The sequence below is a fragment of the Hirundo rustica genome, chromosome 17 (genome assembly GCF_015227805.2).
Source record: "Hirundo rustica isolate bHirRus1 chromosome 17, bHirRus1.pri.v3, whole genome shotgun sequence".
NCBI lineage: Eukaryota > Metazoa > Chordata > Aves > Passeriformes > Hirundinidae > Hirundo > Hirundo rustica.
Window position 1 is genome coordinate 3,684,143 of NC_053466.1, and position 26,298 is coordinate 3,710,440.

The 26,298-nt window shown below is 45.4% G+C and overlaps 1 protein-coding gene across 4 annotated transcripts; it reads right to left on the bottom strand.

The window, feature by feature from the left end:
• Nucleotides 1–175: 175 nt before the first annotated feature.
• Nucleotides 176–26,274, bottom strand: NAA25 (N-alpha-acetyltransferase 25, NatB auxiliary subunit). Of its 4 annotated transcripts, none has more exons than XM_040080481.2 (24): nucleotides 26,201–26,274; nucleotides 23,433–23,518; nucleotides 22,268–22,406; nucleotides 20,568–20,686; nucleotides 19,020–19,094; nucleotides 18,109–18,216; nucleotides 17,647–17,725; nucleotides 17,072–17,183; nucleotides 16,178–16,267; nucleotides 15,690–15,859; nucleotides 14,817–14,929; nucleotides 12,609–12,816; nucleotides 12,037–12,123; nucleotides 10,992–11,172; nucleotides 10,354–10,453; nucleotides 6,680–6,831; nucleotides 6,049–6,174; nucleotides 5,560–5,803; nucleotides 5,258–5,381; nucleotides 4,820–4,885; nucleotides 4,289–4,386; nucleotides 3,980–4,090; nucleotides 3,434–3,580; nucleotides 176–3,297 (listed from the first exon to the last, which is right to left on the bottom strand). In XM_040080481.2, the coding sequence occupies exons 1-24, from the start codon at nucleotides 26,256–26,258 to the stop codon at nucleotides 3,175–3,177; spliced, it is 2,916 nt and encodes a 971-aa protein (XP_039936415.1). In that variant the 5' UTR covers nucleotides 26,259–26,274; the 3' UTR covers nucleotides 176–3,174. The 4 variants fall into 4 exon arrangements, with proteins under 4 accessions (XP_039936415.1, XP_039936419.1, XP_039936416.1 ...); XM_040080485.2 differs by lacking the exon at nucleotides 26,201–26,274 and adding an exon at nucleotides 24,530–25,458; XM_040080482.2 differs by lacking the exon at nucleotides 26,201–26,274 and adding an exon at nucleotides 24,241–24,285.
• Between the last annotated feature and the right edge of the window lie 24 nt (nucleotides 26,275–26,298).

Consider the following 26,298-nt stretch of genomic DNA (forward strand, 5'->3'; position numbering starts at 1 on the left):
AGCTGGAAAACAATGTGCATTTTGCCTCTTTTTCCATCATTCTTCTTTGCAGGGTCTGTTTGTCCTGGACCAGCATAATCTAGCTTCACCACGGGGTTTATAAAGACAGTGCAGACAAGCACTTTGATCCCATCCAGACCATCCAGGCAGAAAAATGAGGCAGCAATACTGATTTGTAACGAAACTGACTTTTATATAAATTATAAACCCATCCAGTTTAAAGCAGTTCAGTTGCAGTTGTGTCACTTAAGTCCGTAGAAGGCTGAGGCGTACATATCTCCTACAGTCATAAATTAACAATAATCAAGGAAAAGAAAGTTCAGATAAGGCTGCAAATACAACAACAAAAAAATCCCTAAATTTACTAGCCATTAAAATAAAGTAATGATTATCAAGGATTGCAAAATATAAATGCAATTTTTTTAACAGTTAAAAAGTACAAAAATTATGGACAACACAAACAAGCATTGTACAGTTTGTCCTGTGTGTAGACAAAGCAGGGTAGGAGATTTCCAACCTTTATCTACATCAGACACTGATTTTAAGCTGAGAGGAGTTGAGGAAATCTGTAAAAGGATCGTGGCTCATGATCCCAGTAGTATAAAAGCAGTATTTTTTCAGTCTGTAAACAGTAGTCTTGGTAGCTTCTTCTAGGTATGTTTTTCAATTCATCACCCAAAGAAAATCCGAAACAAACAAAAACAAATCCTAAGAGTGGAAAAAAAAAGGGGAACAGCAGCAATGGGTTATAGCTTGAATTTCTTACCAGGCATGTGTGGGACATATTCTGGAGGGGAAATGCTCTTTTGTAAGAAATATATAATATATTTAACTGTACACAATTTATAGGGAGAGAGAAATTCTCCCTCAACCAAGCCCCCAGTCAGTCAGTACGGAGTCATTTTTGTACACAGTTTCCTCCTAGAGAAACTACAGCTTGGGAAGAGATGGCCTCTGCTTTTAGAAACCACCGAGTAATCCAAAAGTTCTGTGTTAGACAGGGTTGTCATTCCCAGTGGCTGGAAGTGGAAAGAGAACAGCAGCTGGCACTGAGAAGAGTCAGGATTCCCTGTGCTGGAAGTGAGTGAGCCATGGTTCCGTCCTGTCCCTGCCTCAGATGACACAAGTCCCTCCCAGAGTTTCAGTTCTGCTTTCAAGGGATGCAGGAAACCTTTTTTTTTTTAAACCCAGCTTCTGCTTTCAGGCACGCAGGAGGATTCTTAACTCTCAGTATTCTTAATCTTAAACCTCACTTACATTATCACCATTGCTTATTGATACAACTGAGCTCAACCTGGTGTAGCAGCAGAGGAAAGAAACTCCAGCCTGGCTCAGCCCTGGGACTGTCCCGCGTCACCTTTGCTGGTGTTTGTGCAAAGCCCTCAGGAATTAGAGGGAGGGGACAGGGACAGCAGCAGTGCCACTGTGGCCCCTAAGAGGAGCAGTGCCCATTTCTGGCTCAGGGCTGCTCTGAACTGCCCCACCTCAGCACCGGGGTGGTTTCCACTCACCCTACATACCAGACAGCATCACCTTCAGTCACCAGCCTTGCTTTAATTTAAAGAGCACACCCTTCTTTCAAAAATGGTATTTCTATACAACATGACAGTTCTGCTTGTGTTTTTCCTTTTTTTCGTTTTGTTTTTGTTTTTCAGTAAAATTATTACTATAAAACAGACTTAAAACATTTTGGTATTCCTCCAGCCCAGAGCACTTACCAGACATTGTGATTCAACCATCAGGACATCCTTTGCAATTTGACAACCTGCAGACATTCTTCTTCTTTCCCTTTCAGGGTGGGGCAAAGCCGAACTAAATTCAGCAAGAGCAGCTATGGGACTTTTCTTTTTTTTTTTTTTTTTTTTTTTAATATAGGGGATTTATTAAAAAAAATACTCTCATCAACATTCTAGCATTACCAACAAAACAGAGGAGATGACAAAGGCAGTCAAGCTCTCTTCAAACTTTAAATCTAGACTGGGATACCTGCGGCTCTAAACCAGGAGATGAGGAACCTGTTGGATCTGACCTGCCCCTTGTATTGCAGGTATGTGAACTTTTTTCGGGTTTTTTGCCTATCAGTTTTAGGCTGCATTGCTCTTTGAATGTGAAAAAACCCAGCAGAAGTGCAGATTCTGTGGGAGCAGATGATATGGTCACACTTTCTAACAGAAAGCTTCATGAGCCAGTGCTTGGATAATCAAAGTTCAACTGCAAAAAGCAAGCGCACAGGTACAAAAAGGATCTCAGCCTCAGACCACAGCGGAAGCAAAAGTTACCTCTGCCAACTTAAACCCAAAGCCAATAGGATTCCGTTTCTATTAAAATATTGAAGTCTTAAAAGTTTCAGTAATCTAAATACACTTTTGAAAAGTCATGACGTTGCTGTTTGACATTAAACTGACACGATTACCAGCGCAGTGTCACACTTCACTGCAGCCATTATTTACAACAAGGTCTCTCTTTTTTGTCTTTTTTTTTTTTCTGAAACACCCATTCCCATTCCCATCTCTCTCTCTGAAGTTTGCTCCTCATCACATTTGTTTTCCCCGAGTTGTGCACAGACACCTCCTCCCTCCTGCTCTCTCCTGGAGGATCCTGCCCCAGCTCCAGATGATTCCCAGCCCACCACGGAGGCCTCACCTCTCCCTGATGGGCCAACACATGGAATTCTGTCAGCAGGACCAGGTGGGTTTGCAGACCAAACAGGCAGCTCCAAGCTGGGCTCAGTTCATCAGAGGTGGCTGAACGTGGACATCTACAATTCCTGCATTTCTAAGGCAAGGACCATACAAAAATTATAAACACTGTATGGTGATGAAAATATCCTTGGAGATAGGATGCTTTACACTGAATTGCTATTGCTGCTTCTAAAGACCATCTCCAGTTGGTTCTAGAGATCAAAAGGGAAGAAAGTGAATTTTCTCCTGTTGCAATATGCTTATGAACATGTATAAAAAGTGGTCAAACCCCAGGAAGGGTCCCTGGTTCTTTTATGTACAATAATTTAAATCCGCTCAATACATCTGTAATACCTAAAAAAATTGTTTCATGATTTTAAGTCCTTCATGCATTTATGAGGAAGTTCTGGATTAAAGTGATGGTAGAGTAGATGTTGATTCTGTCTGGGACTCTGGTGTCACTCCCCTGTGGAGTCTGTCAGGGACGCATTGCTCAAATCTTTAGTTTTTTAATGGTATCGAGTCTCTTTTTCAGCAGCTCTCCAATTTCCTGAACTGAGTGGTGGTAACTGCTCTGCACCTTCCCTTGCACAGTCTTTGTAAACTTTTTTTCTTCCTGCAAAGTGCAAAAGAGAAATCACTCACTGCACAGCAACTGCTTAAATCTCCCCCACTTTTAAACTTTCTCCAGTATCTCAAAAACCAAAAGGAAATTCCTGAGGACCACGGCGTTTGCACAGGGAATCTCTTACCTGTAAAAGCAGAGTGTCCTTGAGGGACAGTTCTTCAAGTTTTAGTGCAGTCAGAATGATTTCAAGCCCTTTGATATGATCTATTACATTGGAAGTTAACGTCTGGAGTTCAGTTACATAATCCAGGAAATGGGTAAATACAGGCGGCTATAAAAACAAACACAGGTTTTGAATTTATAAACACATATTAATGTCCATTTTATATAACTCACTTGGTAATAATTCTCTTCTTCTCACCAGTGCTAAGCTGTAGTTTACCTCCCCCAAACAAACACTCCCAGCTGACAAGTTTACTGTGGTGCATTCCAGGCAGGAAGGTCAATGACACTCTAAACTGCATTTCTCATTAAAAAACTGTCACATGATGTCACAGATATGACACGTCACTGATTCTAAAGAGCAAAAATTAGCCCCAAGTAATCATTACCCACATCAACCTCCACAAGTTTATGAAATCCAGTTCATGTTACCTATCCTGATTTTTCTTTCATTATAAACAAGCTGTGATTAGGGGTGGGGGAAGAGAGAAAGAAAGACTGTTTCTACCATTGCTACACTGCTTTCTTTTTTTTTCTTCTTCTTTTTTTGCAGGTTGGATTTAAAAGGTCGGAGGACACTGTCACAGTAACTCGATACCCACAGGGCAATGGAGATCGTCTGGAAGAAAGGTAAAAATATGTTCTAGAGAGGCTTCTCAACTCATTTTAGTGTTCCTGGTAAAACTCAGCATGATTAAAATAAGCAACAAAATCCCTCATGAGTTCTCATGAGTGACTGAGATCAAACTTTCAGTCCCAGTATTTCTACTCCACAGTACTCCCAAATTTCTAGTTTCCAAAGGGAAAAAAAAAATACCTCAACAAAGAAGACTAAGTTTTCTAACAGGTTTGGATGAGTTTTCAAGGCGCCATCTCTGACTTCAATCAAATCACCTTTACATTTACTGAACAAGTCTGAAAAGAAAAAAAGAAAAGCCTTACTTGAGGATGAAGTAGGTAATTTTAAATGTGCATTTTCTGAGCACCAGGTATCTGAGTGCAGCGTGCAGAACTGTCAGGGCACTGACCACTAGAGATAATGAGTCCTCTCCATCTCCTCCGAGTTCTGGCTCATCACAAACATTTCCACACCCCTAATGAGCCCCCCTGACCCAAGCACCGGGAGAAGGAGCTGCCCAGGCTGGGAGATAAATGCACTGAAGGGCACAGCACGTTCTGAGCATGCAGCAGCTTGGGCACACAAGCCAAGGGCAATCCCAGCCTTGCTCTCAAGCTTTCACAGGGTCTGCAGATGAATCACCACAGCCCATCCCTGCAGACACTCCACAGCCATCCCCACACAGCCAGGAAGCTCTGCCTCAGTGTCTGCTCTTCAATTACCATTTACCTGTCAGTCGTTCTACTAAAGACTTGAAACTATTCCCTATTCTTTCCTGGATTTCTGCTGAATCTTCTGGAAAAAAAAAAAAAAAAAAAAAAAAAAAAAGATAAGCTACAAACTTCTGTTATTTTCTGCTTCCAGAAAACCAAGAGGCATTTAAATGCAATTTAGTGTCAGTACTCAAAAGTAAACGCAACTGCTTTCAAAGAGCAACCAGTATTACCGCACCATATACTGTAGAAAAATGAAGACTTGCATAAAACATTAAATGAAGGCACTGACTCTCAGATAATTTAGTGTCAGAGAGAAAATTAACACACAAGTAACAGTTTTGAGTCCACCTCCTCCAACGCCCAGCAGTTTTTCAGACTAAAACAGAGACACATGGCTCCCTCCCACCACACACCACGGCAATGTGGTCAAACCCCTGCCCCAAACACTTACCTAAGCCATTGGTATCTAGTTCATAAATATCACTAACAAGATAAAACAAGCTAGTCTGGCACTGACAGCTGCCATTGCTGAAGAAGCCAGCCATTCGGGTAGGAGGAGGGCCAAGGACAGGATACTAGGCAAGAAGCAAAGAAAAAGATAAAGGTGTTGCAGCTTTTCCTCATCCCACCCAGTGCCTGGCACATCTCCCAGTCAGTCACACACCACAAACCCAGGGGCAGTTAAGGGCACTCTGCAGCCTGCACGATGCATTCACGGTCAACATCTGCAGAGAGCTTTTGCCTTACTGGTACCTGGATTTTTTGTTCTAGAAACTTCTTCCCCGAATCCACCGCCGCTTCCAGCTGCTGCAGCAGGGCTCGGATCGTGTCAATCTTGGATGAGACACCGTTCTCTGCAGTCTTTTCAGAATTCTTTGGTTGGATGGTGTGACCAAGAGTTGGGAGTCCGCTCACCAGCCTCAACGTTAAAGACCGGATTCGCAACCACAGGGTTTCCTCCTCCAGGGACAGCTTCCGATGTTCCTCAGAAATGTCCCTGAGGAAAGGCACCAAAGCTCTTCAGGCAAATGCTCCAGACATAAAAGCTTACCCAAAGCTCCCCAGTTCTCTATCATGAGGAAGGAGTGGTCAGAAATTCAGAAAACTTAATATCTAAAAGGGCAGCACTGCCAGGCGTGGTGGATGGTGCTCAAGTCAGCCAGCCCAAAAAACACTGAAATATGGCAACTGCCCTAGAAGGAATTTCTTAGCTATGTGTGAGTTGAGGATATTTCTACTCACCTGTCTTTTGGATCCCAGCTAAACAAGACTGTCAGGTCTCTGTTGTCACGCAGATCTTTCCATGGAATGTCATCCTCCTCTGGGCTCAGACTCATGGACTTTATACTTTCTTCTAAACTGGTTGATCTGTAGGTAAGAACAAGCAGCACTAAATCAAACATCTGATCACTGCAAAGGGAGAACAGCTCACCAACAGACCATGTTCTGTGCACTGCTCAGCTCTTCCCTCTGTCAGGAACGTGACACACTGACAAGGATGTGAAGGGACTGCGAATCAGAACCACAGAATCCCAAAAGCTGGAGAAGTCCTTTAAGAACACCAAGTCCAACCACCAACGCAGCAGCACCACCACAGTCACCGCTACACCATGGCATCAGTGCCCTCCCAGGTGTTTTCTGAACACCTCCAGGCATGGTGACTCCCCTGCCTCCCTGGTCAGCCCGTTCCAATACCTGACAACCCTTTACACAAAGGAATTTTTCTTAAACCTCCTCAGTGCAACCTGAGACCATTAAAAGCAGAACGAAGCTTTAGGGGCAGAGCTGCAGCTCTGAGGTTTCTGCAGGTAACAACTCCCCAAGGCCCCTCTTGGCCCACTCCCAGTTTTCCCATGCCAGGAGCTGCACTCACATGTTTGCTTCAAGTAAGAGGTCCAACAACATCCGCTCGGTGCGAACCTGCGCGAAGTGGAGGGAAGAGTTCAGCCTGTTCCTGAACGCGATGAATTCCGGGATCTTCTCAAACGCCCCGTACTTGTAGGCTTGGATGATGTATTCTGAGGTCTGCAACACAGCACGCACCAGCTCTCGTTAGGGACTTCCCAAATCAGGAGCAACCAACAAGGTCACTGCCAAGGAACTGCATTTCGGTGGTTTTTATGAGCCCAGAGGTGCAGGACCTGGCAGATCCTCAATCCCTGGGAGGAGTTTGTGCTTCTGCTTCTCCAGGTCAACCAAGCAGTTTTGCTACTTTAAATTGGGAATGTCCAGATGCTCCATGAGGTTTAACAACCAAACCAACAGTAAACATCATGTTGTCACCACGATGAAAAATATTTCACAGGGAAGAGATGCTTTTGGAAGGCTTTTTTCTTCTTCCTTTTCCTTTTAGATGCGTGATTCAAATTCATTGTGAGAAATCATTCCAAGCAAAAGAAATATAGCCCAGATTTTCTGGAACTGACTTGGATGTGCATCACATATCACCACAACATAGATTAAAAGAAAAAGTAAAATTACTCACACATTATTTTGTTTCTCCTTTTTATTAGAGTTTTGAATACAGAATCACACACTGTGTACATGGCGTAACACAAACACCAAAGGAAACTCTCAGGGTTCATGGGATATTTTGTTTTCCCTCTGATGAAATGCAGCAATACGAGGCAGGCAGCCAATATTTCACTTCAGTCCAAGCAATCTCCAGAAAAAGAGGTTTTTATGATGAAGGAGCCCAAGACAAGCAGTGTTTTAATGAAAATGTCTAACTGTAGACATAGAATGAACTATTTCTGCTCCCAGCCATGAGTGATAGCCGAGTTTTTACATCAGAGTTACTCCACACTGGTGAAATTCTGGCAAATCTGCTGAACAAGGTTATGAACTGCACTAAAGATGAGTGTCACCAAAAAAGGCTTCTGCTGAACTGAATTCTAAATGGTCCTAACAGACTCAACCTGTCTGGAAGGCTCTGAGAGACCAGAGGGCAACACTCACAGATCCAAAACACCTTTTTTTCCCCCTCCAAACCAAGAAATGTCATCTAGGGAGTTGTCTTTATTTCTTTTTCCCCTAAGTAATTTGGTTATTTGCATTGAATGAAAAAAATATGCCAAATATTCAACAACATACCCTCTGATCAACAGCCTTGCAGAGGTGACTGTCAGGGACTGGGCTATGGGCTCTAATTCAACTGCATCCACGTGAGTTTTAAATGCCCCCAGGACACGCTGGAGTGGTTTGCCTGCAGTATCTGGAGAGATTAAAGATGGGTGGACACGAGAAAATTAGAGAGATTACTGGTGATCCTGCATAGCTGAAGGAGGACTATCTTGAGCAGGATAAAGTTGCCTTTTTAGTTTTGACCAAATATAGCAATGCTGCCTTCTCTCTCCTCCCTGTCCTTGGCATTCTCTCCCAGAGCAGGAATAGTGGCAGGATTGCAGAGCATCCTACACGGCTGTTACTCATGGGATCACTCTGACACAGGATTCACATCAGGCTGGGAAGTTCAGCGAGTCAGGATTTATCCATAGCAAGAAATCTGATTCAGGGGGCTCTATTTTTATGCCAGACTTCGTTTACGTCCCACACTTCCTGCTCCAGGCAGAGTCCCACACACAGCACTGTGCTGTGACATTCCAGCTATCTCAGCATCGACCTGGGAGGAGCAGGCAGCACCAGAAATCCGTAAAAAAAGAACTTTTAAAGGATATTCCCTGCCCTTTAACACTGCAGATGTGGTTACAGGGCTTGAGTGGGAGCTGCTCCAAGCACCCTGAGCATAAAGGGGCAGCCCCAGCAGAATCACAGAAACTGGGAGCAGATCCTGACCTTGTGACATGTTTCATGGCAAGGAGTTCTTCTTCATCCCCACTCTTGTCACACCATCATCCTCAGGGAAGAGCACCCTGAACTGAGCCTTCATCTCCTGCAATTCCCTGTTGCAAGAACAGCTTCTGAGTCATATCCCATCAAAAGGATCTTAAGGAGACAACCACTGGGAAGTGTCCAGAGCACAGGAGAGATTTGGAGACCTGAGAGCAACACCAGCTCATGGTCCTTTGGCTGCAACATTGTCTCCAAGACGCAATGCGAGTGGTTCCAGAGTCCCATCCTCATCCTGTCCCATGAGGAATTCTGTCCTCCTGCTGCACCACTTCTGGCCTCTTGAAATCCCAGTGTCTGAAGGTGTAGCAGCGAGGCAACACCTTTCTGGGATTTCTGGAACACGAGCTGTGTTTTCCTGCCAACAGCACCGGGAATGCAGCCATCACCATCCACGTACAGACACTGAGCCACTGGAGACATCCAAACCTTCCGCCACAAGCACCTCCATCATTCATGCCACAGGGAATAACCTGCTCCCCAGGGAACCACACCTCAGTTAGTACAGATTGTTTTCCATGGAAAGAGGATTTCTTGATGCTTTACAACACAGTGTTCCCAAGCAGAGGAATCACATCCAGAAGTTTTTTCAGTTCACTTTTCCACCTGGTGCCCAGCAGTCGTGGGTGTCATTCTGACAGTGGGTTCCAGGGATGTTTGTCATTATCATCCACCAGATGACTTTTAAACAAGACAGAAAAGTTACACCTCAGTTAAAAAAAAAAAAAAAGGGCCTGGATCCAGAACTTCACTCCCAGGAAGCCTCTTAGAAAGTAGGAAAAAAAATGAGCAATTGAGGGATGCAGAGCAGAGTGAGCTCTAACCCCTTTGAAAATCCATGTGAATCCCTCAGGAAAGCCTCTGTGTCAGACACGGCTCACAGGAACTTGGCACCTACACTCCAGGCACAGGGAAATGGCAACGGGAATCCTGCACACAGGAACACCTGGGCTGCCAACGGAGCAAGCTGCAGCTTCTGAGTGATTTCTGTGTGAGAGCCTTGACTGCTCAGTACAGACAATTCCCGTGTTTTTATCTCTTGCTGGGAGAGCGGGAAAGCAAATTGTGTGACTGCGGAGCCTCTGGAACCAACTTAGCCAGTGGCTGACTGGCAGATTTACAACTGGATTTGTTTCTTAGGAAGTAAAAAAAAATCTTCTTCGCCTGCTTCTCAACAGTGCCCAGCGTGTAAAATACAAATACACAGGATATATTCCCACTCCTCAGAATGGTGCCTTTAAAGTGAAGTGCATTCCCCACCATCCACTGAAAACACACAGCTCCAGTGTTTGTAGCAAAGGATTCATCATGTGCCATCCCCATCCTGACCCATCACCGCTGGCTGCTGTGTAACTTTCCAAAATGCCAGATTTATGACACCAACGCTTATTTCCACACGACATTCAGCTTCAATTTTTTTGCATAAAATCACGAGCGTTCATTTAAAAGCAATCATACCTGTTTTACGAGGAGCATTAAAACTGCCTTTAACAGAAAGGAAGCTGAAGCAAAACCTCACATAACGGTAACTCCCAAATCCTTGTGGCAGAAAATGCAAGGTTGAGACAGCCTTTACTACAAAGCTGCACCTACTGCTGCTCTTAGTTATGTTTTAAACCCCTACGTTTCCACAGGGTTTCTCTAAGACACTTTGCTGCGTTACAAGGTCATGGCGGGGGGGAATTTCTTTCAACTTACATCTTTCTGGTTGGAGTGGAAAAACCTGAGTGCAAAGTTGCAGGATTGGGAAGCAGCAGCGTAGTGGCCCAGGGAGCCGGCGTAGCGTGTCAGGAGATAACTGCAACAAACAGCACGAGGCAAACGTCAGCCACCGCCCCGGGAAGCAGCTGCACAGCAGACATCTGGACATTTCACAGCATTAACAGCACCCATGGGCAAGTTCAGGCTTTTAGTGGAATGAATTCTCAGTTTTTTAAAAGCAGTATGTGAGGGCTTGGAGTTCTTTCTTCACCTTAAGGGTGCAAGAGCTGCTCAGTGAGAGACCCCCAAGCACACCAGCCAAGGGCTTTGGGTGTGCTGGCTTTCACTGGTGCTCCCAAGCTGGAACACCACGCTCTGACTGGCAGCCAGCCAACCATTTCACCAATTTCCTTCAGATTAATTAACACTCTAAAAAAATCCAACGCAGATCAAAATCACACGGCAAAGGTACCCTACAGAAAGGGGGAGCGTGCAGCGGATGCGCCTCCCCAAAAAACCCCAGAACGCTTTCGCACAACAGCGCACGAAAAAAGCGACAATCTGCCGAATTCTGGGAGGCAAAGGATGCTGCAGAGCTGTCAGGATGGGGATTATTCTCAGTATGTACCACCCACCCGATGGTGTCGTGCTGGATGTGCTTGGCGTCGAGGCTGGAGTAGAGCTCCGAGACGGGCTCGAAGGCGCCGAGCCGGCAGTAGATCCGGATGAGCAGCAGCTTAAACTGAGCATTGGAGGGACTGTGAGACAGCCCTTCCTCCAGGAGAGTCAGGCACTGCCACACGGCCGCCTCTTCACCTGGTGACAGACACAGCACAGGCAGGTGTGAGCAGGGACGGGCGCCGGCACAATTCCCCCTCCCCGCGTTACACGAAGCTCAGGGCGCTGCCGGGGATTTCAGCGTGCAGATGGCCCAGCGTAACACCTGCTCCAGCACTCCAGCTGCTCCCTGAGGGAATAATCCCTCCCAGGGAATATCTAGCTCACATCTGCACAGAGCACGCTGCAGGCAAAGTGACCTTCCCTGATGAATCCTGGGCTGTTTGGGAATTCCAGCTTGCGCGTTGCGAAAGAGGCAGGAATTCAAGAGCCCACATCCACCTTCCTGCCAGAAACCTGACCACGGATTGACCCAGCTTAAAGACTAAATCTTCCTTGGGAAAGATAAGGGTGTGACAGATAACCACATGGAAGGGCAGGAATATACACATGGACACCCAGCACTGGACATTGCGGGATTAAGAGACTAACACAAGGAGCAGGGGTGGAGTACAGGCGGATTTAATTCAGGGAACACGTCCCAGCAAGTCTAGAAACAAGAGATCTAAAAGGCAAAGCATGTCAGGAAGAGAAAGAAACTCTGTTCTCAAAACACTTCTGGTATCAGAAAGAAGTTGTCAGCAAAACTCACTCAAAGGGAGAGAAAAAGGAATTAATCAGGAAAATTTGATCTGTTTAGAGGTCAGTGAGATTCAGGGCAAACACCAGCTGATCAGAGGGACTCCTGAAATAACTCATATTGCAAAACAAAACAAAAAAAGCAACCCAGAAAGCTCCAGGCCTAACAAGCCATGCCAGGCACTCACTGGCCACAGGGACAGAGTCTTCCTTTCCCAACCTCCCACAGAGATATTAGAGCGAGGCACAATTTTGGGAACGTACCTTCCAGCCACAGATCAAGCAGCAGGTGGACTGCAAGCAGGCAGTAATAATCTGAAAACTGCAATTCAGTTTTCAAACAAGATTTCCCTGAAAAGAGAAAAAAAACACCCAGTTACCCTTGAATTACTAAGAATGCTGCCACCTGATCTCACAGTCAGTATTATTGAGTGGCACTGTGATCAGAGAGAGCATCACAGTTTAATTTATAAAATCAGAATTGTCTTAAAATCCAAACAACTTTACACATCACTGAGTGGCCTTTGGGGCACTCCAAATGTTGACATCTGCTGGAAGAAGAACTGACTCCCACAGCTGCAAAATTTACAAATTAATAACTCCTGACCACAAATGTGCCCTGTGCACTTCAGTGAGAAAACCCAGCCTTGCTTAAAAGCACCGGCAATCCTGCAAAGTACAAAGACACCATCTGAACTACCCAGGAAAGCCTCATTTATCTTTAAGACACGTGGCTGAAAATAAAATAAAATAAAATAAAAGGAACCACAATTGAGGGAAAGGTGAAGGGCAGAACCAGAAAGCAGAAACTTTTATCGGCGCTGGATTTTCCTCACCAAACTCCAAGCCGTGGCGGTATCTCAGCATCAGCTCCCGCACCACTGCCAGCTTCTGCTTCTTCTCCAAGGCGTGGTAGAGCCCCAGCAGCCTGGAGAGCTGCACCACGCACAGGTGCTGCTGCAGGGCCTTGATGTCAGCGGGCAGAGCCACCTCGTTCTCGGCCGCCGCCGCCAGCGGGATCACGTCCAGCAGCTGCCGGATGAACTGCAAGAGAAACCCCCGTGGCAAAGGCTGCAGGGCTGAGAAATTCTGACTGAGAAACTGCACGTAGCTGAGAATTTATTCGTTATCTCTGACAAATGGTGAGGAAGCATCATCTCCTCCCTCCAATCAAAGCAAAAAAAGCAAGGTGAGACATCCATGTTGATGTCACACTGGTTCAAGAGCAGCCTTTGAGATTTATTTTGAGTTGCTTGATTTTTTTTTTTTTTTTTAGTTGCTTGGGGTTTTATTAAATTACACAAACAGATGGAGGGAAGAAAAACCAGAGGCAGGTTTCCAATTCATTGATACACCCGAGAGTTCGAGCACCTGTTAACACTCACGGCCCTAAGAGATGCCAATTAAAATAATTAGTTACTGACAGGCTTCTCAGCACACTTCCAGGCAATGACGGTTTTGCACCGCTACATTTTCCCTCAGCTCTGAAGTAACGTGCAGTACCCAGTGAGGTCATCAACTCTGATTAATGACTTCTTTTTGGAATTAAGCTGTAAGAAAAGCAGCTTCTCATCGTTTAGTTTTCATGGGAGACAAAAGACTCCTCACCACTCACAGGGCTGGGCAGCAGCTTCTTGCTCTAAAACCCAGCATTGCCTGCAAACTTCAAAATCTGAGTTAAAGCCAATGAGCTCGGTTTTGCTGCACTTGGTATTGACACAGAAGAACTGCATCAAATGCCAGCCTGAGGCACAAAGCTCAGGAGCAGCACCAAGCACAACACACACCGATTCCCATTTTCCCAAATAATTTGATGAATGCTGTGCTGACAGATCTTTTCAGTTTGAAACTCTGCCAAGCTGAGCAAGGTCAACCACACCACTGGCTCCACTCTCCAATTTACACCTCTAGGAAGTCAAGGTTGGTGCCATGACCATTATTGCTGGGCTATCTCACAATCAGTGGCCCAGCAAGATCACAATCTCAGCTACTCAAGTGGAACTCTCATGTCTAAACTCATCAGCACTTCAGCACCATGAAACCTCCTCAGCTCCTCGTGTCCTTGACCAAGTTATACACGCTGCTTCAGGGACAGCCAGAAAACCAGCCAATATATCATATACATTCCAGAATATATTCAGTAAATCAGCAGCAGTTTTAAGACAAAGTCGGAGTCATGGTTTTACAAACACTGAGACTAAACTGGAGTCTGAACTATTATTAAATATAATTTTTCCACCCCTGGTTTGGAATTTGTTTCCCAGAAAGTTAGGATGAAACATAAAAATCAGCAACAGCCACGCCTGCCAGGGCCACTGCTCCCATCAGCAGTGAGGCTGTGGGAAGAGTCAAAAATACTTTAATAAATCAAAAGAACCTTGCTACCTACACTTTGTTTACCAACATTTTATCCCCAGGCTCTGGCTGATCCTGGATTCTCTGCCCTCCCCAGCGCTGATCCCTGGACACAATGGCTCAGACAAACACTGGGGTGAGTGACAGAATTCCCAGCTGCTGAAGTCACTCCAGGCTGCTCATGACTCTGCACAAATGGGCTTTTCAGAGAAACTCTTTTCCAGAGAGTTGTTTCAGAAAGAGATTCTGGAAAAAACTGCCATAGGTGCCTCCATGACCCCTGGATTTGGGTCAACGTGTCCCTTCTTTGGCACTGCCAGCAAAGCATCTGTGACATCCCTGCATGGGATGAGGGGCAGCTTCTTCCCATTTAACAGAAACTGAGCTCAAAGTGCCCTGACACCTTGAAAAATGGGAATAAAAATGCCAAAGGAATACAAGATCTGAGACTCTGCAGGATCAAACTCAGCTTTAAACCTCCAGTAAAAAAATCCTCTGAATGAAACTTCTCAAGTGTTCAGATGTTCATGATATTCTCTACAGCACAAAGAGTTCTCTGAATTTCAAGCAGAAAGTAAAAAAATCATGTTTCCAGTCTTTTAATACGATCCACAGGTATTTTAAGATAAAGGGATCAGAGTGCAAACAACCACTGCAGTTCCTGCCACCACTTCTTGGTATTTCCTTACCTTTGTGTACTGGCTGGGTGGGAGGAGATCCACAAACACTTTGAGATCAGTAAAACAGCAGGGCTTGTCCCCAAATTTTTTGAAGTACTGGAACATCAGCTCTTCTGGATCACCTAGGAAAAAGGCCAGGTCACCTTTTTAACACCCTCCAGCAGAAGTGAAATCTGTAAAATCACTATGAGAAATCTTTCTTCATGCTTTCTTTCATTTCCCCCTTTGAGATTACAGAGTGATTTAGAAAACAGAGAGGTGCACTACTACAGATTTTAACAGAGGCTCAATGTCTCTGGTAACCAAGGACACATTAAAAAAAGCCCAAGAGCTTCATTCAAGCTCCTTTAGCAGATAAGAGCTCAGCAATCCAGACAGGCACATGCAGCCTCTGCTGATCTCACCACGACTTCTTTTGGGATGGAAAAACAAAAGGAATTAGGAAATAGCACAGATGTTGCTCTAATTGCATTCCCCTTCATGGATTCCCTAAATGCCTTTTTGTGATGATGCAGGTTTTTAAAAAGCAAAACCTGGCCTTGCTGCCATAAAAACTTCAATCGAAACCCGCCCAGAGATTCCAGCGCTAACAGCAAGGCTTTCCACCAGGAATACAGTGTCAGTGACTGCATGCTCCTAAATCCCTGAGGTCCTTTTGAAAACCTCCCTGCTGGCTTTCCCAAGCCCTGGAGTAGTCTGGAAATACTCGCCTTTCTTCAAAGTTCATCTTCCAATGCTTTGAAAATTCTCTACATACAGAACAAGGGGTATCTTTTCCTAATGAAAACTGTATTTATCTCAGTGATTTAGTGGAACGTTTGTGCTTTCTCTCCCTCTCTCCAAGAGAGATGAACCCCTCGGCCAGGAGGGGCTCCTCCTCACCCAGTTTGTACTCATCGTTGCAGCCCCTGTGTCGCAGGCGCCGGATCAGCTCCAGTTTGGCCAGGTAGGGTCCCCGGAGCGGCCGGGAGCTCTTGGATTCCTCCGTTATCCTCTCCTCGATGAAGTTCACAGCCTGCTCGATGGAGCAGTGCACTTCTCCTTCCAGAGAGCTGCAAGCACACAGACAAAAGGTTCTTGCAGAGTTCCCACAGATAACACACGTTCAGCACGCTGCCAGACAGGGAAATGATGGATTCTCCAACTCAGTCACCACAGAAAACATGAGCTGGAAGAGTTGTATAATGTACAAATATTTCCATAAACTATCCCCAGCCTCCAGATAAAAGCAGGGAAAACACACAAAAGGAAGCAGGGAAAACACGTAATTTGGGCTCTGACATCAAGGAGTCACTCTAATATTGAATATATGAACCCAATTTGCTCCAGCACAAAGGGAAAACAAAGCCACAGCAAAATTCTCAACTTACTGCTCTTCCTCTGCCGGAGGCGTCCAGGACTCATCAATGAGTTGAAACACTGAATCAAAGTAAGTTATATAAAACTGCCAATCATCTGAGCTGAAACAAAAATCAGGCACAGGACAAAATTTAGGGAATTGCTGAAACAATTAACAGCTAGAACTACATTTCTTGCCAAAGCTGAATTAAGGAATAACACATAACCATATTACAGAAAAAAACACAATTGTAATCATAAAATTGTTTCCCCTTGAAAAGGTCTCAAATCTTAGGAATACCATCATCCTGAATTTCTGGAAACATATTAAGCAAAAGCATTTCAAAACTGAGGCAAGCTATGAACTCTCCTCCCGAAATTCACATTCCAGTCAGATCTCAGCAACATCCCCACAAAATGTGAAGGCAGAACTTTCTCTTCTGCATTTAACTTATATCTGAGAGCATAGCTAAATTCAAAAGCAAACTCCGCATCTCTCCTGACAGTTCTGAGACAGATTTGATCCCACTGGAATGTTCTGTCTCCTGCTGCATCTGTTCCAAGCATTACGTGCATTTCCCACAATGAAGCCTGGCCAAATGGGAGAAATTTAGATGTAGAAAAACTTAACGTAAATCATGGACAGGATGAGAACTGCAAAGTCAGAGCTAAACAAAAAAAAGCACAGAATTTAGAAATAAGGAGGTGAACAACCTTTTATTACATTAATGTGTTGCCAAATTCTGAAAAAAGCAGCAACACCAGTCCTGACCCTGACTCCCCCTGTGACCTTCACCACGCCTGGCTTTGGAGTGCAACCTTTGGAAAAGCTTCCTGATGTTCTCCTATTTTAACCACAAAAGCCACCAAACAAGGAGGAATTTTTGTCCCATCTTTCTTGCAGGACTGCAGGAATCCTCTCTCACTTTTTGAGCAGCAGCCTCCTGGCCAGCGCGTTGCACTCGGGCCACCTGTGCAGCTTCTTGTACATGGCCATGCACTTGTTCTCCCGGCTCTGCAGCTCGCTCGTCAGCTTCTCTGCAGCAAAAAAAAAAACATGGAAAGCTCAGCTCATCCCTGCATTTCTCCCCTATTCCCTGCAGAAACCTTCTTATTCCAGCCCAGCACCAAAGCACCGAGTCTAACACAGCAGCAGCCCTCAGAAAGATTTCCCATGGAAACCTTCACATCCCAATTCCAAGTGTGTTTTAATCCTCAGTTAAACTCCTCTAAAATGCAGATATTGAAGACTTTTCAGTTCTGAAGATGGCAGCTACAACCAAGAACATGATCCAAATTTAGCACTGCAAAGCTCAGCCCTGAACAGTGTTTAAATAACATAAACCAAGCAGGTAAAACCAGGTTGCACCAACACCTCCAGAGTTTACACTGAGGTTAACATTGGTGTTAAGTCAGGCTTCCAAAATTTTTTCTTTTGTCTGAAGTGAAGGGGAACTGCTGTATTCTCCACACAACTCTGATTTATTAAAGAATAAATTACCTCCAAGCTTTCCCCTCACAACATCTAAGGCTTCCTTGTACTTCTCCAAACGTTCCAGGATCATGTAGTACAGTTCCACCTTAAAAAAAAGAAAGATTAGACTGCAATGAAATTTGCCAGGAAGATCACACCCAGGTGTGCCAAAAGAGAAAATAGGGGACTTTTAGTATCCCAAAGGGTGAAAATTTACTCTAATTTAGGTCTTTTTCTCCATTCTTAGTCCTCAGGTTTTTCCTGGGGCCTCCCAGAGAGCAAAGTCCTTCATCAGTCAAATCAAACACCAAAAACTGCCTCAGCCCCAGGATTCTGAGGCCCTCTTAACCCCCTGCTTTTGGTTTTCCTTCTGTCCCCCACATTCACATTTAATTCCAAAATACTGTTGATTATTTTAAATTTCACAAGGTAATTAAATTCCCCTAACAAGGCATTCCTTGCCTCAACAAAGTTCAAACCAAGCCTTACTTCAGCCTCAGCTTCAATCTTGTCCTCTTTCACCATTTTTTCCACCATTCTCTCAGCAAGTGGCAAAAACATCGTCTTGGAGAGGTTTTCATCCTGTGCTGAGATAGACTGAGGGAGAGAGGGATAATTGGAACAGCTCTGCAACTGCCTGTGATGTCCAACCCACTGCTCTTTTCACTTTGGAAGAGGAAAAGAACAAAAAAAACCAACCCAGGTGCTCCAATCCCTCCCAGCCGTGTGTTTGGAGCTGTGACCTGAGAGAGCAACTGCTCTGGGAAAACGCCAGATAAAACTGGTGCTACGCAGAAAAGCTCATTTTTGATCAGATCAACCAGAGCCCTGCATCCCTGAGCACATAAACCTCGTGGTAAAAACATGGAGCCAGAACGCTCTCGTGTTTTAAACGGCGCAGGATGTTAGAGAACGTGATTAAAACCCCTCCAAGCTTATTCCTGTTTGATTTTGTGTCTGATTAGTGCCCAAATGTGCTGCCTCAAGCAGCAGCAGCACAGCTGATCTGTGCCTATTCCTGCAGACTTGCTGCTAATTCCAGAGCTCTCATTTATTCCCTCCAAGAGCTTTTATAACCTCGTTAGCGAGGCACAATTCTGACTGAGAAACTGCAGATAGCTGAGGATTTATTCATTATCTCTGCCAAAACGACAGGTGGATATTAGTGCAGATCAGAGAGTAATTCAAGCTGTATAAAGGTGGTAAGGCAAGAATTAAATTAGATTATAAAAACACCTCAGCATTTATCTTGGACCACAACAATAATGCTATTCAGTCTTCCTCCTAGCACCACAAAGAAACAGCTCAAACACACGTTTTACCCAAACCCATCATATTTTCCCTTCAAAACATTTCTGCACTGGCACTGCAGCAACAGCCAAACCCAACACTGCACACACCTGCATGATCAGGCTCATCACGGACCAGAAATAATACGGATTTTTGGGAACAATCTTATAAAGTGCCATTCCAGCCTGAAAAACAGAAGACACAAGTTTCATCAGCCCTGAAATAGATTCATTTCTAAGATCTCGTGACGGGAGCGGACAACACGGGATTTGCACATGGGAGGACTTTTCCCTGCTCCTGAGCTCTCCCCTCCCAACACTCATCCCTGAGGAAAACAGAGGCTGGAAACGTTTCCAAGGGACTTTGTGCAGGTCTGAAAGGAACAGCAGCGAGCACTGATTGCCTACACAGCTGACAGCTTGAACTGGAAGTGGTAACTCCAGGAGGAAGCAGATTTTTCCTTTGGGAGTGAGGGGATATCTCCAGCGCTGAAGGACACAGCAAACCCACACCTGCCTCCAGGAACCAGCTGCCCTTCGACACTCGCCTCACACCCACTGAGACCCCCAAATTTGGGGTCACCTCCACGTGCAAAAGCAGGGGGAGCAAAGGTTGAGCAGGGAACTTGGCTGGATCAAAGCAGAGTCAAAGAATTCAGGATTTTCCCTAAGACATTAACAGCTATTCCCACATTTCCCTCATACAGTGCCTGTATGTAACAAACAGCAAGACTTTTACCCCTACAAAATCTGTAATTAATTTCAAGAAGCTACATGTAACAGGTGGATTTTTGTGACAATTCTCTTGACTGCAGTTGGCATTTTTCAGGATTTTCAGCTGGAATCCCTCAGAGCACAGGACACTGGGGTTTATTTTCATTCCCTAATCAGTCACCATCCACACACTCTTCACACCCCTAAACCCAAAAGCACATGCCAACGTCCCTCCCTGACAATGTGATATTGCTGATTTGATTCAACTGATATTGAAAATGATAATTTAATGAGATCTACATTTTTATGTCACTTCAGACATACAAAAGGTCACATAAATGTTAATTATTGTTATCTGTGGCATTTTCTCCACTCATGATTGTGATCCATCACATCTAAAGTTTGGGTTGGATCATGAGGTTTCTCATTTCAGGTACACCAATAACTCCTTTTAGTTATTTATGCCAAACCTGTACAAAAATCAAGTCACAGCAGGAACAAGAGGGAGTCTAGTACTTATTTCTTGGCTCTCTGTGCTTTTTCGTTTTTCTTCACTGAATGACTTCAGTACAAGTTGTATTTCAGATGCTCAAGTTGGAGCACGGGGAGGATTTATCTTCCTAAAGTTAGCAGAGACCTAAGGCCAGAATCAAATGAGAAAACAGAAGCTCTTCCTAGATGTGTCTATTCCAGAATTCTTTTATTTTGTACTGTCAGTACAAAACCACAGCTCAGTACAAGACACAGCTTTAAGTAAACAAAACTTCAGACAACCCACCTCCAAAAAATGAGGTTTAAACCTCTCTGTAAATCCAACCAAGGGTTTAACTTCGGCATTAACCCAGCTCAGCTCTTTTTGGAAGATTACTCGTAACACGTAAATGAGAGCAAAAGATAGATAAAAATACACTTTAAACCAGCCAGAACACAAATTGTTGGTCATACCTGTTGCATCTTCTTGTACTCTCCAACCCTGGCATAGGCCATGAAGAGGTGGGAGTGATACTCTTCACTGTTGGGGACCTTCTTCACAGCTGCCTCATAAAGTTTAGTCACCAGCTCGGCTAAACCAAGACCAGATGCTAGAGTTAAGAACAGCTTGGGAATATTTTAAAGTACAGCTCCCTAAAGAGCACCAGGGATGCTCTGAACAGTAAAAAATTGCACTCATCAGCCCCAAAAATATTGCTCTGTCCCCCAGGCACTGCAAATATCAAGCAAAGGAGGAAAGTGCTTAAAAAACCCCAAACCAATCTCAAAATAGAGTTCAACAGCAGCAACTGAACTGTTCAGGAGGATTTTAGGTCTATTTTTAAAAGTTTGTCTGGTTTTGAGCATTAAACTAATGAATGTTTCTCCTTCTGGGAGAACAACTGCTCCATGTGAATTATGTATCAAAACAAACACTTTCAGAGCCTAACAGCAAATTAATTAGTCTTATCACAGGTTTACTCATATTAATCGTACCTTATTTCCCAATTGCCTGTATGAGTACTCTAAACAATTATTTCACAGTATACTCTTTAATAACAGGTCTACCATGACAAAATACCTCTGACAGTACAATATGCAAAACTTTCTCACATTTTCATCCTTCCACATTCTTTCTTCTTACACAAACAATTGCAGCTCAGAGTAGAAATAGAAAAGCAAATGTAATTTGTCTTTCCCTGACACAGATATAGGAAACATTCAATTACAATTTTCTTGCAGGACCAAAAGTGGAAGCGCCTCACACCCACCAGTTCCTGAGAAACAAACTTAAAATTTACAAAGCCCAGCTTAATGGAAATTGTTAATCACAGAGAGGTTCTTGTCATTCACAGGGGTTTATGTTGAAGTCAAAAATACAGAAAAATGTCTTTCTTACTCAATGAATAATGCTTTAACTCCACAAACACACGAAGAAATCACCTGGGAGAACACAAGCAATTGCTCTTTTGCAAACTGATGCAAACACCCTTTTCTGAAACTGTTTCATCCCTGGATCACTCCTCCAGCAGTTCAACAATAAGTATTAGTGGTGCCACCCACCAAACTCCACAACAAACACTGGTACCACCACACCACCCTCCCCAGGAAGCTGCCAGAAACAACTGTTCAAGCTGCAGAAAAGCAGGACAAGAGGTCTGGCATCTTTCAAAAAACCACAGGAAACTTTCCTCCATCACTCAGCGCTGACGATTCAGTATTTTGAAAATACAAATCACTACGAGGAACCTGACACAAAGCTGATGTGGCCTAACTGGGAGGTCAGGATTTCCCTCCTGTTTTTCACCAGTTTCCTGAGGCTTGAACCCCTTGACTACATCACACCCTGTGGGATTTCTCATCCCTGTCACTCTACTGACAACAAATTCCAGCAGTTTCATTAACAAAAGTGAACTCCCAGGCTGCTGCACCATTATCAACACACTTCATTGAGGACCTGCTACACAATCGTGTTCGTAAGAAGCCTGCATGAGGATTTTTCTGCTTCATGAAGATTACTACGGCATCACAACAGGCATCACTTCAATTCTGAGTCTCTCAGTAGTCCCTCACACACACAGATCCTGGATTTTACACGTTTCCCACCAAACTGTGGGGCACAAACCTTCTGGAAGAACACAAGTAAGAGATTTCTGGGAGAGGAACAAACTCACGTCTGTGCATTTCCCTGTAGAGAATGGTCAGTGCTTGCAAGGAATTGTCATCTGTGGGTTCAAGTGCTGCTACTTCTTGTGCCAGGGCGTAGGCTTCATCCTGCTTGCCAGTCCTCTGCAAGCCAATGGCCTTCAGCACCTGTGGACACAACACAGGCAGCTCTCAGAGACACAGTTTGCATCCGGAAACCCTCTCACTCCTGCTGGGAACAGCCCAACCACCTCATTCCATCTGCAGAACTCCAGGTTTTATAAAGCTTTTAACCCATGTGGCTGGAGAGGAAAACTCCCAAATGCAACAGCATCAAAGAGGGGATCTGACTTCTTAACAGATGTTGAGGTTGCCCCAAGGCATCACCACATGGTTTTCTCTACCTGGAGGCTGCAAACTGACCTGTCCTGCCAATTTTCCTTGGTTTTCTTTCACTAAGTGGTCAGAGGGAAGTGACAGAAATGAGATTCAGGTCAATGACACTCGCTGCAGCTTGGGGAAGTTTTCAAAATGTAGAAGTGGAGTGAACTGCAGAGGGAAACCCCCAGGGAAATGAGAAAAGCAGAAAGAGAGTCACAAGTTCGGGAAAGGGAAGAACAGAACCCTTTTACCTCAAGAGGGTCACAGCAAGGAAGATGGTGAACAAGCAAGAGGAGCAAATGCCTCCAGAATCATCGAATCCTGGAATGCTTTGGGTTGGAAGGGACCTTAAAATCATCCAGCTCCCCACCCTCCCATGGTCAGGGACATCTTCCATGGACCGAGTTACTCCAAACTGGCCTTGAACAATTCCAGGGATGGGACATCCACAGCTTCTCTGGGACACCTGTCCACCTTGTAATGTTCTCCTCAGACACTTCCTCCCAAGGAGATGTTGGATCCAGACCCCTGCAGATGGGCATCCCAACCCCAGGGCTCCAGGAGTCATTTTTAGAGCCCAGCCCAAGTGCCAGGGTCACCTGGAGTGGTTGCTGACAATCAGCCCAGGCAGAACCGACACTCCAGTCCCTACCAGTGTGTCTGTACAAGCTTTCAGGCCACCAAGATACAGGTGAGCCGGAACAGAGATATTCCAGAGGGCTCAGAAATCACCAGGAAGCTCCCAGAGAAAGGGAGAGTGGAACACCCTGAGACTCAGGCAGAATGAGCTCGGTGTCCCCCAGTCCCACTCACCTTGGCACAGTGAAGGTCCTTGTGCTTCTTGAGCAGTTTATCTGCTTGCTGGATTGCCATTTTATTATTGCCATTATCGAGATAATCTGCAGAGGAAGAGCACACACAAAATCACGCCAGGACACCAAGGCCATTCTGGAAAGCCACCTCCAATTTCACCACGGAGCACCTGCTGTCACAGCAGAGCACAAACCACATTTTCCCTGTGCAGTTCCTCCTAAGCCAAACATTCAGGAAACTGTCATTTCAGGGATGAAGGATTCATCTCGTTGCGCTGGTTTTAGTCATTCAAACAAACAAGCTTTTGTAATTACTCCACACAGATCATTACAGCAACAAAAGAGACCTATAATAGAGAGGATTCTGCAGCAACAGCTCTTTGCTGGCAGTGCAGCTCCAGTGCTTTAGCAGGAAAAGTAGAAATTAATTTGGTGTGTCTTTGGGAGACTTTCAATGACTTTCAACAAGCAGGAGGGTTAGAAACCTAACACACACACTCCAGCAAAGCAGGAAACACTTGTCCACACCATCCACAGCTCAGGCAGAGCAAACCTGGTTTCCCTGGAGTACCACTGCCCTTCCACCAGACACAACTGTGACACCTCAATATTTCCTAGGGAGATATCCCACTGTCCAGTGAAACCTCAGCTGCAGAAAACCCATCTTCAGACCCTTTTCTACTTTTTTAGCTCCAAACTATAATTTTCAGATTGATCTTTATGTTATTACACGATTACAAACAAGCAGTTTCAGACCAGGACGTGACCCTTACGTGCTCCCCTTCCCTCAAAAATTCCTCCTTCCTCACCAAACCCAGCTCTGCTGTCCCTCATGTGTGCTCACACTGCTCTGGCCTCTCTCTTGCCGGTTAGCTGAAATTACATCACACACCTTTTCCTCATCAAACCTGGCATTCCCATGATGAGCCCGAGCTCTTTCACTGAGAGGTGACCTCAGTGCAAATTGTGCATCTATTCTGATTCACGGATTCATATTCAACAGCTTCCACATTTGCTCTCTATGTTTAAAGCAGAGTTAACTGGGCTCCTGAGCCCATCCACAGCAAGCCTCTCACGAGGCAGCCTCTCCACACTCACCAAAATAACCCTTGTTGCATGAAATCCAGTTTGAAGCCACAAGACACTGTCTCTCTTCACTGGGTATTTCAACTCAGGAAAAACTCTGCGTCACCTTTAACATTAAAACTTGAGGGATTTCTCAGTGAGGAGGTTTCAGAGGTGTGGAACAGCACATCAGAGGCTTCTTCTTGCTTTAAGGCTCTGTCACCCAGTTTAGTGACACACAAATTATCCCCCACGCTGAGCTGCCTGACTGGGATTAACAGCCGTGCCAAGAACATCTCAGCTTTGGGTGTCCCAAAGTAAATCAAATAACCATCAAACCTCCCTAAACCGCAGCAGCAGAACGAAGAGATTGTATTTTCCTAAACAGGTCAGGTTGCCAAAAGTCAAAGCAGCTTCCAAAGGAAATGAAGCTAAAGGAAAATAAACTTCAGCCTATGTGAATTCATAGGTGGGGATGTTCAAAGGCTGGAAATGCAACACCTGAACCTCCAGGTCAAGGGAGAACAAGTCAAGATCAAAGATAACCAAAGCTGTCGAGGAATCCTGGGGAACCACAGCACAAATCCAGGCAAACTCTGAAATCCAGAGACAGACCTTGGACCTCACACTGCACCTCCCCAGCTGCTGATGTGGCGAAGTTGTGTGTTTATCACACGCTTTATTTCGGGTTCTGCAGCACCACAGCCTGAGATCAAACCTTGCACTGCAGAGAATCCTTCCCAGAAGGAGCAGAAGGGAATTCTAAAGCTCTCTCCAAAATGAACACGGTGAAATGCACAACATCGTCTGCTTCAAGATCAGCTGAATTTACCCAAATTTCTTCTATTAATACAATTTCTTACACAGGTTACGGCAAAAATAACTGCACATCAATGAAACTACCAATCACAGCACGGATAGAAAACTAAGGGAAAAAAACCTTAAAATCGTTACATAAAGACAAACTGCAGCGAACTCGAATACTTCTAATTGAACAAAACCATCTTCCTCCCTTTTCCCTGGAACCCATCACGGACTCAGCCTGTACTGCACCACCCCTCTGCCCCAGCAAAGGACATCGCAAAGCGCGTCCAGCCCCAAACCAGGGCAGCTCTCCGCGTCTCTAGGGAAAGGTTTTCATCCTGCTGAAAAAGTTAAGAACGTTTTCCTCAATCTCCATCAAATCTTCAGTTTTAGGGACGAAACGATACCGTAGCCCGGGGAAGTGTTTTCCTTTTCTTTCTCCATATTTGCATAGAGCCAAGCTTTGCCTACAACCTCCGGAAACAACCCCAATAAACATTCGCGTTCACAACAACGCCGGACAACTCCTAACCACACCGTCCCCTTCTACTTCTCTCCTGCCTCCCAATTAATTCCCCCCAACAGCGTCACCGCTCCGTGCCACAACATCCAACACAACTCCGGGGCATCCGCGGCTGCTCCTTCAGGGATGAATCCCTTCCCGGCTCCTCCGCAGCAGCGCAAACGGCGCCGGCCGGGGTTACCTCGGCCGCGAACGGCGCCGGCTGCGATCCCCCGCTCAGGCCGAGGGGGCACCCCCGGGGCTCCGCGGGACCCCGGCCCGGCCGGGCGGGCGCCGCAGCCCCCGCGGGGCCGGGAGCAGGGCAGGGCGGCGGGAGGGGAGGCTCGGCGGGGCGGCGGCGGCGGCGGGGCCGGGGCGGGGGCGCGGGGGGTCCGTACCGTAGATGGGCCGCAGGCGGCGGTCGTTGGGGTCCTGCACATGGCCCCGCGCCGCCATGATGAGAGCGCAGAACGCAGCGCGCAGCCGCGGCCGGGGG